This window comes from Cornus florida, unplaced genomic scaffold (genome assembly GCF_030987335.1).
Source record: "Cornus florida cultivar Cherokee Brave unplaced genomic scaffold, ASM3098733v1 CherokeeBrave_3.0.0_Hap2_Chr03, whole genome shotgun sequence".
Classification (NCBI taxonomy): Eukaryota; Viridiplantae; Streptophyta; class Magnoliopsida; order Cornales; family Cornaceae; genus Cornus; species Cornus florida.
Genome location: NW_026775573.1, coordinates 20,710,830 through 20,720,948, shown reverse-complemented (window position 1 = coordinate 20,720,948; position 10,119 = coordinate 20,710,830). Strand labels below are relative to the sequence as shown.

Below are 10,119 nucleotides of genomic sequence, written 5' to 3'. Positions count from 1 at the left end.
GCACATATAGTGGGCATGGGTACCTAGACTTACCAGGGTACACAACTACACTATATCTAGCTACACATCCCTGGCGATATACGCGCCCTAACCATTGATCCTGAAACTCGAGCTCATATCATGGCACCATACTTATATATATATAATCTAGTAACCATCCTATCCAGTATAAATTAATCCTCCATAAGTCATTCAACTTGTTCAGCTGACCTGACTTGAATATAAGTAGGACTTAACATTTTAGTTAATCTATTCCCTTATATAATAAATTAATCATTCATAAGTCATTCAACTTGTTCAGCTGACCTGACTTAAATATAAATAGGACTTAACATTTTAGTTAATCCATTCCCTTATATAAAATAGGTAGGACTTAACTAATAAGTTAATCCATACCTAGAATGCCACCGTCCCATACCGGTGCATTAAACCACACAATCCAACAATTGATGTAACAATTAAGGAAATACATCAAACATTCCATAAATAACTATGATAAATATGATATCAAGTTATCACATAATAGGAATGACTTATTATTTCTTTAAACTTCCTATATCATATGTCCTACACAAACTGAATCTTATACATGATGATATTTTATTATACCGTTAAATAAGGATTCTCCATATCCAATTCATCCTACACATGTAATCTCAATTGCTAAAATATTTTAAAAGATTAAATCTATTCGTTTGTTTAAAACATTCAAATAGCAAGCATCATTATGATTGAGTCTATTTAAATTTATTAAAACCCAAACCTAATCCCTATTTAATGTTCAGGAATCTTAGGCATGTTTCTACGTTCCATCATTCCACAGATATGAAAAATACATAATTTAAACATGTAAAAATTCACATAAGAAATCAAATCAAATTCATGCATTTTATCAATTCATAACACAAGAACAGATATGAACCAATTTCATAAAACCTATGTTCTAACCCAATTAAACATGTGTAATTATTTAATTTTATGTGTTTAATAAATTCTGGAATTTCCTAGGCATGTACAGAAACACGAATCAAAGGGAAAGGGATAGAAGAAGAACTTGCCTTAAACTTTCGAATCGAAAGTTAAACTTCTTCTTCCTTGATTTTCTCTCTATAGGGTTTTTCTCCTCATTCCTTCCTTTTCCTCCTTCCCTCTCTAACACTATCTCTCCAGTATATATCACGTGAATATTACTAACCCCCTTTTACAACCTATAGCTATATATTTATAGGCTAAATAAAATAACCCTAACATTTTTCCCAATCCAAGTCTACTAGAAAAAATGAAAATAAAAATATTAAAAAGGTAAGCAAAATATGTTACGTATATAATTTATGTATATGTTTATTAAATAAATAAATTATACACATTCCATTATTTATTAATGGATTATCCAATAATATTTAAGTTACCATAATATTATAAAGTAACTTAAAACATAACACGTATCAAATCTATGTATATTTTTATTATTTAAATAAATATATACATCAGATTAAATATTACTACCCAAATTACCATAAAAGTAATTAATAAATTACTTTCTCTTATATATATATATATATTAAAAAGGTAAGTAAAATATGTTACGTATATAATTTATGTATATGTTTATTAAATAAATAAATTATACACATTCCATTATTTATTAATGGATTATCCAATAATACTTAAGTTACCATAATATTATAAAGTAACTTAAAACATAACACGTATCAAATCTATGTATATTTTTATTATTTAAATATAAAACATATACATCGGATTAAATATTACTACCCAAGTTACCATAAAAATAATTAATAAATTACTTTCCTTTTTATATATGTATATAATATATATCTATATATATACATACATTATCCATGGGTAATAATCCATACACATCCAACCTCCTATCCAAGTAGTCCATGGGACCCAATTGGTTGGCCCATTACTACTAACCATAACCATAAAAGAAAAATAAAATAAAATAATAAAAAAAAAGAAAACATTTAATTTACAATTAAAACAAATAAATAAATACCGAGACTATCCTTTTAAAATTAGGGGTATTACATAACCCAACCCCTCAACTACAGAAATGTTGCATATTACCCCATTCACAACACTCCTCAGCCACATGAGGCTTATTTCCGACCAATACTAATTTATCCCTTACTTATTAATTTATTATAAAAGATATAAAATATCATGATGTAAAATTATGATAAAATCCTTAGTTTTTTTAAATTGTTCTTCATCACCTTTCCCGCGGCTTGCGATTGTTCGGTGTGGTTTGGAGAGAGCCAATCCGGAGCCGAAAACCATTTGTTACCGGAAAGCCTCATCAATAATAATAAAATAAAACGGTGCTTCCATTGATGAAGACCATTTGATGGAACGGTACCAAAACAACCTTAGGTCCTCCTGTCTATCTCATCTCAATCACCATTATTTTCACTCTCTCCGAATTCTCTTCTAATTCGACATCAAATCCCTTGAGCCTTACCGGTTTTAGCTTCACCATAAACTTCTTTCTCTTCACCGTTGCAGGTGGCCACATTGTCCATTTCATCATTACCGCCACCATTTTCAGAGAGATAAAGTAGAGAAAGATGATGAAATAAAAGAAAAATTGCAAACCCATAAATGCCGATAAGAGTTATAAACTCTCTATACAAGCCCATTTATCTCTTGGACCCCCATCGCCTTTCTCCGGGCAGCTTTAGCCGAAGCCAAGTCTCAATCGACTCACGGCTCCATCTTAATCCCCATATACGTACAACCTAATGCAAGCCCATAATCGCCGATCTACTGTTAGTTTGCCATCACCGGAGTAAGTTTGTCTTCATCGGACTCAACCTAGTTTGTCTTCGTCGAACTCAACTGGTTTGGGTGCCATCGCATAAAAGGGTCTAAAACAGGAAAGACTCGTTAGACTTAAACTCGCTGTTCCAAAACCAATGAATCTTGCCTTTTTGGTCTGTCTAAGTTCGTTGCTGTAACTCTTGTTCACCGTTGGGTGAGAACTCGCTGAACTAAAATGGATTGCCAGAAATGATGGAAGCCACGTATAGTTCGAAACTGAGTTTCGAAGTGGGTTTGTCGCCGGCCATGTTTTCCTTCTCGTTACAGTTCACGATCGTGTAAGCTCGCCGCTGGCCTTATTTTTTACATAAATGCCGGTGAGAGCTCAAAACTGAGCTTCGAAATGGGTTCACCGGTGAGAACTATAACACACATACATATATATGTATATATGTATATGTATATGTTAGGGAAAAGACAAAGATATAACAGGGCAATGCAACAAATACAATACCCAAGTCAAATGCGGAATACTTAGAACTGGAACTTTCCCCTCTCTATGCAAACTTCTAAGATTAACAAATATAGAGCAAAGATAGCAAACAATCAATAAAATCAATTACACAATGAACACCGGGATATACGTGGAAAACCCTTCAGATTGAAGAGTAAAAAACCACGGGCCAACTCCGAATAGTCTTCTACTATCAATAATAATAATGGGTTACAATTGGTTTTCTCTAGATTAAACTAGAGGCTTATAAATCAGAGATTCTTCGAAGGGAAATCAAAACCCTTTGATAATAGCAACATCAACATAATGAAATGTTACCCAGAAAAAGGGTGGATATCAACCACATAGATAAGTAATCTCACCCGGTGTAACAGAACGTAAAATAGAGATAAACGAAGAACCTGGCCAAGTAGGATGATTTTCTCAATGCCAGTACCCTTCCCCTGAAGCCACACCTTGATCGGAGTTTAATAGCCAAATGATTTGCATAAAGTTGTGGGTTGTGGTCTTTCATAATCTCTCCCTCTTCTCTTATGTTGAAGAATACACCCAAATCAGCAATACGTCACCTCCTTCTTCTATTGACTGAATCAAATCTCTTTCTTCTTATTAACCCTACATCTCCATTAAAGGAGAATATATATACGAGCTTCCACGTGGGCTTTGTACATCCAAGTGGGTTGAACAATATGAGACTTATTGGGCTTTCCACATAGGAGGGAACCAACCCAACAATATATATGCGTGTGTGTGTGTATGCGCGTGTAATTTCCCTTACCTAGTATTTCCACCAGTTTTTGCCAAATGTACCATAGATGGGATACGAGGGAAATGAAAGAAAACGAAATATATAGAGATTTGGCTCAAGAGATATGAGATCGAAAGGAGGACCCAAGGGCGTTTTGGTTCCGTTCCACCAAGCTTTTCGGTAACAAATGGTCTTCTGCTCAAGAGACATTCTGTTCTTTTCAAACCACACCGAACAGTAGCCGGGCATGGGAAGATGATGAAGAAAAATATAAATAAAAAAAGAACCTAAGGGTATTATCAGAATTTTACACCCATAATATTTTATATATTTTACAATAAACGAATAAGTGAGGGGTAAAATAGTAATTATGTCCTTCTGTTGGTTAGAAATTAGTCTCCAGTGGCCAGAAAGTGTTGTCAAGGGGGCAATATGTAACATTTATATAGTTGAGGGGTTGAGTTACTCTAAAAAATAGTTTAGGGGGGTATTATGTAACAATGGTATAGTTTATGTTTTTTTTTTTTTTTTTTTTTTTTTTGGCTCTTTTGCTTAAGAGGTATTAAATACGAGGGTAAAAGTGTCATTTCACACATTTTCAATGTACCGGTCATACGAAAACAACTTAGGACGTGGGTGATAGTAATTTTTTAAATGTCTCTCCAATTAACAAAAAAAAAAAAAAAAGACAATGATGAGCTTCTAAACCAGGCAAATATCATCAATATTGGTGTTACCATGACATAAAAATAAGATAGAAAGTGTAAATTACAAAATGATTATCACAAATACATTTTTTAAAAGTGGTTAGAAACACTAAGCTTTGTTTGTTTTGACTTAAAATATTTTTTTCTGAATATATATATATATATATATATGGTAAAATATATATATTTTTTTCCCTTTTCGGTGTTTAGCAAATGTTTAGGTCGAGTTTGAGGCCGAGGTTGAGTCCATAAGGCAGAATATATAATTTGTCGAAAATTGATGAGTAAGTTATTTTTGTTAAATTTTAATATAATTTTTTTCGTAAATGTTTTACGACAACTAAACAGCAAAAAATAAAAAAATATTCAAATTAAAACAAACGAATCCTAATAGTAAAATATATATATATTTTCAAATAGTAAAATAAATAACCACATGCCTAAACCATTTATTTTAATAAATTACATGATAAACCACGAATTTGTTAAGGGCTCAAGGGGGCGCATGCCTCCACTGAAATTTTTTATTATTATATTTTATATTTCTAAATTTATACTTTTTTTGCATTTATATTCATAAAATTTTGAAATAATCCCTACTAAAATTATAAAAAAACCCCAATATATAAATTTGCCTCCCCTGTGATAAACTATGTCATGACATGAAATACAGTAAGTAATTGGTTTGGCAAGTGATATATTGTTGTTCCAAAATATATTTTGTCAATATTTTAAACGGTGCGTGTGTTATGTGATCGATATACGTATTCTAAGAAAAAAAAATCTTAAATAGCATGCCAATATATATATATATATGTATACTATTTATTTATTCAATATATTAGATGGAATGCAACTATGCCCCTAAAATAAAAAGAAAAGAAAAAGGCATGCAAAGATATAATACAACTTTGATTAGAAAATGATATTAGAAATGATGTTTATTATTATTTTTTCTAACCTTCGACTTTTTTTTTTTTTTTTCTTTCTAATATTTGTATTCAATAATTAGGGTGGTAATTAGGGTGGTAGAGATTATAGAATTTAGAGCCCAATATCACATCTTTAGCCAATTACTACTATCATTTTTAAACAGTAGAAGACAAGGGTTCAAGTGAAAGAATTCAAAATCAAGGGCATCTTGATTTGGAACGAATTTGAAATATACACATATCTGAAAAAGAGGGCTTTTCTCACTCCTCTCTCTCTACATACACTCTGCAACTGCGACCTAGTAGAAAGACGACCCAAGAAGACGATTGTTTCCGCTAATCACACACATAAGCGCCGCCGCATTCTCTCTCTCATCTGTCTCTATTTTCTATTTTCTCCCCCATATTTTCTTGCGAGGGTTTCAATTTTGATCTGTCCCTCGAAAGGTTTCAAATCTCTCGACATACGCACAAACACATACATATCGATCTGAATCGAATTCATGGAGACCATTCTCATCGACTGTGTACAGAACAGTCTTCGTCACTTGCTGTATCGAAACGCTATTTTCATCTGCGAGCGCCTATGCGTTGAGTTTCCATCAGAGGCACGTTCAATTTCTTGCACTATTAGTCTTCCATATAAACGTTACATAGATTATTGTAAATTGTGTGTTTGCAAGGATATATGTATGTATGTATATGTTTATGTATAGAAATGTGCTTCTGTATCTCACAGTTCTACTGAAAATATTGATGGTAATGCATTATTTGCATGAAAGCAAAGAATTTGATTTAGGAACTCCATGCTAGCATTATTTGTTTACAATTTGTTTCCTCCGGCATCAATTTTGTTACCTTCCCTAGTAAATATTAGAACCCAAAGTAACAGTTTGATTCTCTAAACAAGCAGTTTTTTGTTTTTTGTTTTAATGCCCTAATTCATTTGTTGGCTTTGATACCTTGAAATAAAATAGACCTTTAAATTTTTATGTGTGACTAATATCAGTTAAGATTCAAGACAGACGCCATCCTTTACCACTCTAGCGGAACAATTATCCTCTCTATTGAATGCAGGGAAAATGTGATTCTCTTGGACTATGGGAATGGTGGCGCATGGTGTTAAAACCATTGCTGCTTCAATTGAAATATTTTGATTCTGATGAACATTAATATTGATTATGGTAACATGCATATTAAAAAAGAAGAAGAAGAAACTATCGTGTTAGGGTTACTCAAGGAAGAAAGAGGGAAGTTAGAATTATCCAGTGAATCAGAAGACATGCAATCTCTTACTAGCTTCACTAACTTTAGCCTTAGGGCTTCATTTTCTGTTAATTTGGTAAGAAAAATTTCAAATTATTAATGCACACTTGCAGATTGACATGGGGGGTCTTCTATATGGTTTAGTAATTTGGTGAATTCGTCAGTCACCCCACTTTGTGATTTTGATAAATTTTTGTTAGTTGTGGATAACTGGATATTACGTGTTCAATTTTGCTTGCTTTTTTGTCTTAACATTAGACAATATATACTGATGTATATATGTATATAGATTATTGAATACTCCATACTGGCAAGTTGAATCAGTTGATATCTCTCATTCTATTCTCTTCATTTTTTGTTATGATTGCCTTATATTGGTGAATTATAGAGCTTTCTTCCTTCATGTTCTGCTCATAGAAAGTATTATTCTCTATAATACTTGACTACTCTCTTGACCTTTTTTGGTCTAATGCAGACAAATTTGCAATTACTAGCTGACTGCTACTTGCACAACAATCAAGCTTACTCCGCATACCATATTTTAAAGGGTATATGCAAAATTATCCTTTCATGTTTCAGCTTGTTTGGAATTCATTATAACTGTCTAGTGCATCTTTGTTTTTTGTTGTTATTTCATTTTTTTTTTTCCTTTTGTGGTTTACTAGTTACTCTTCTTTTAGTGAGGCTCATTCCTTGTCTTTTTATTCTCTTATTTCCTTATTATACGAAGGAACACAAATGGCTCAATCCCGCTACTTGTTTGCAATTTCATGCTTCCAGATGGATCTTCTTAGCGAAGCAGAGGCAGCATTATGCCCTGCTAATGAGCCTAGTGCAGAGGTGAGGGGTGTCATTCTGATATGTAAAATTATTTGCACTAATAAAGCTGGATCTTTATATAATCCAACCCTCTCAACATTTTTTATTGACACGGATCAATATCTGGCATTGATTATTATTATTATTATTTTTCCCAATTAGAATTATTTGTCCAAAAATGTATTCCTTGTGGCTACCTTGGAAAAGTTGATTTCTTATGAATGGTTGTGGTATTGTTGATGTCCCTCTTCATAAAGAGTAAGCCTTGCTCAACATTGTTTGTCCTTTCTGCACAGGTTCCAAATGGTGCAGCTGGTCACTATCTTCTTGGGCTTATATACAGGTTTATCACTTGTGTTTCCAAAATCTCATTTTTATTAGCCCTGAGATAAAAGCATTATCCTTTGTTAGTATCCTTTTAAATTCCAATGTGAGGGTGAGGTTACTTTTCATTTAGCATGTCTCATTATAACTGCATTGAGGGAATCAATTTTGAAGTTGGCTTGAGATTATCTTCCAAGGACGTTCATATATTTAACAGTTAGCCACTGATAAACTAAAACATTGTTAAGGATCAAAGGAAAACAAAAGCTTCATAATTATTATTATTTTTGTGACCTCTCTCTCTCTCTCTCTCTCTCTCCCTCTCCCTCTCCCCCATAATTCTTGGGGTGAAAAAGTCCATTTCTTTTGAGAGAATACTATGAAGCATTGATGTTGATACATTATGATATGATAGTAACATGATGTCATGGTAAATTTCAGAAAAGTAGGATAGAAATATGCTAAATATATATTTTTTAATATATGAATTATATTACATATGATGTTACGTTATGACATGTAAATTAAATATTGTATGACATATTGAATTTGTGCCTAATGAATTCTCTTATCAAATTGACAAAGCGTTAGAACCTAAGAAGCAAGAACACATATATAGGATAAAGACATGACACACTACGAAGATGCTGACACAAGAAGTATTAGAAAAGTACATGAATACACTGGGGACATGTTGATAAAATATGTAAAAATTACATATGAAAAACATTACTACACAATAATAGCATTGAATATTTTTTGACTAGATGAAATATATAACTTAAAATAATTAGTTACTTTTTGTCATTTTGAAAAAGCCATAATTAGATCTACATGTGTGTGTGTATTTACATATGTACACACAATTTGCTTACTCTTCTATCTTAATACTTGGGTGGCCACTACTTCTATTAAACATTTCTATATCTTTTGTTTTTGAATGCGATCAAACTTTTCATAAATTTTAGGGTAAATTGGCAAATTGCATAAAACCCCCATCTACTTTCAAATTTTGGCACAAGCCCCCCCCTACAATTTTTTTTTGGACATAAACCCCCCCCTTGAATCTTACAATTGTTGCAAAAATGAGGTCATAATGATGAAAATGCCCTTTAATATAATATTTTTTTTGATAAATAAAAGAATATTATAAAAGACGCTCAAGAGGGGAGCGAATCCCAAGGAAATGCAAAAGAGCACAAAGGTCTCAAGCCTTCAAAGAGGCCAAAAAATCAACAATTTCCTCCAACGATCTATGATCTCTCCCTGAAACCCAACAAAAAAGAGTGGAAATAATCGAGAATTTAAGCACCAAAATCGACACCGCCTTTCCTTCAAAGTATCTCCTATTCCTTTCAAGCCAAATACACCACCACACACAAAGCGGCGTAGCTCTCCACGCATCCTGACTGAGAGCCCCCACATGGCAACCTCTCCACATCTCAATCAACTCTCTAGTAGATCCTGGCATAACCCAATAAAACTCAAATAAGCCAAGCATCAAATCCCAACACTCTCTAGCCAAAGAGCAATGAATAAGAAGGTGATCCACAGATTCCTCATCATGAAGACACATATAACAACGATTGATCACCACCTGGCTTCTCCTTCTCAAATTATCCTGGGTTAAGATCCTACCCAGAACCGAAGTCCACACAAAGAAAGCCACTTTGAGAGGAGCCTTAGAACGCCAAACAGACTTCCAAGGAAAACGAACTCCAGGATAAAAAAAAAAGGCACTTGAAGAAAGACCTCACCTCAAAACGCTCAAAACGCCCCTTGGAGTTTGCGACCCAAGACCAACAATCCGAATCTTCCACCAAAATCCTCTGGCGATATAACAACTCCAAGAGAAGAATTGCCTCATCAATCTCCCAATCCTGAAAAGAACGTGTGAATCAAACATCCCAAACCAGTCTCCCATTATCAAGATGATAACAGTTAACCACCAAGGCCTGCCTATCCGAAGCAATCCTGTAAAGCTGAGGAAAGGCAAGAGTAAGAGGAGCATCACCGCACCAC

At 33.2% G+C, this 10,119-nt stretch overlaps 1 protein-coding gene across 4 annotated transcripts in view; it reads left to right on the top strand.

Moving 5' to 3' along the window:
- The first annotated feature begins 5,882 nt into the window (after positions 1-5,882).
- Positions 5,883-10,119, top strand: part of LOC132299858 (cell division cycle protein 27 homolog B) — a 29,876-nt gene continuing 25,639 nt past the window's right edge. For 3 of the 4 annotated variants that reach the window (XR_009480210.1, XR_009480209.1, XM_059796724.1), the window contains exons 1-4: positions 5,883-6,296; positions 7,430-7,502; positions 7,685-7,794; positions 8,070-8,116. Coding sequence is in view for 2 of the 4 variants with exons in the window: in XM_059796724.1 (XP_059652707.1) it covers positions 6,192-6,296; positions 7,430-7,502; positions 7,685-7,794; positions 8,070-8,116 (335 nt within the window). In the remaining 2 variants the exon portion in view is untranslated. Of the gene's footprint in view, positions 6,297-7,429; positions 7,503-7,684; positions 7,795-8,069; positions 8,117-10,119 lie in introns of those variants that run through there. The other variant, XM_059796725.1, reaches the window with a different exon arrangement.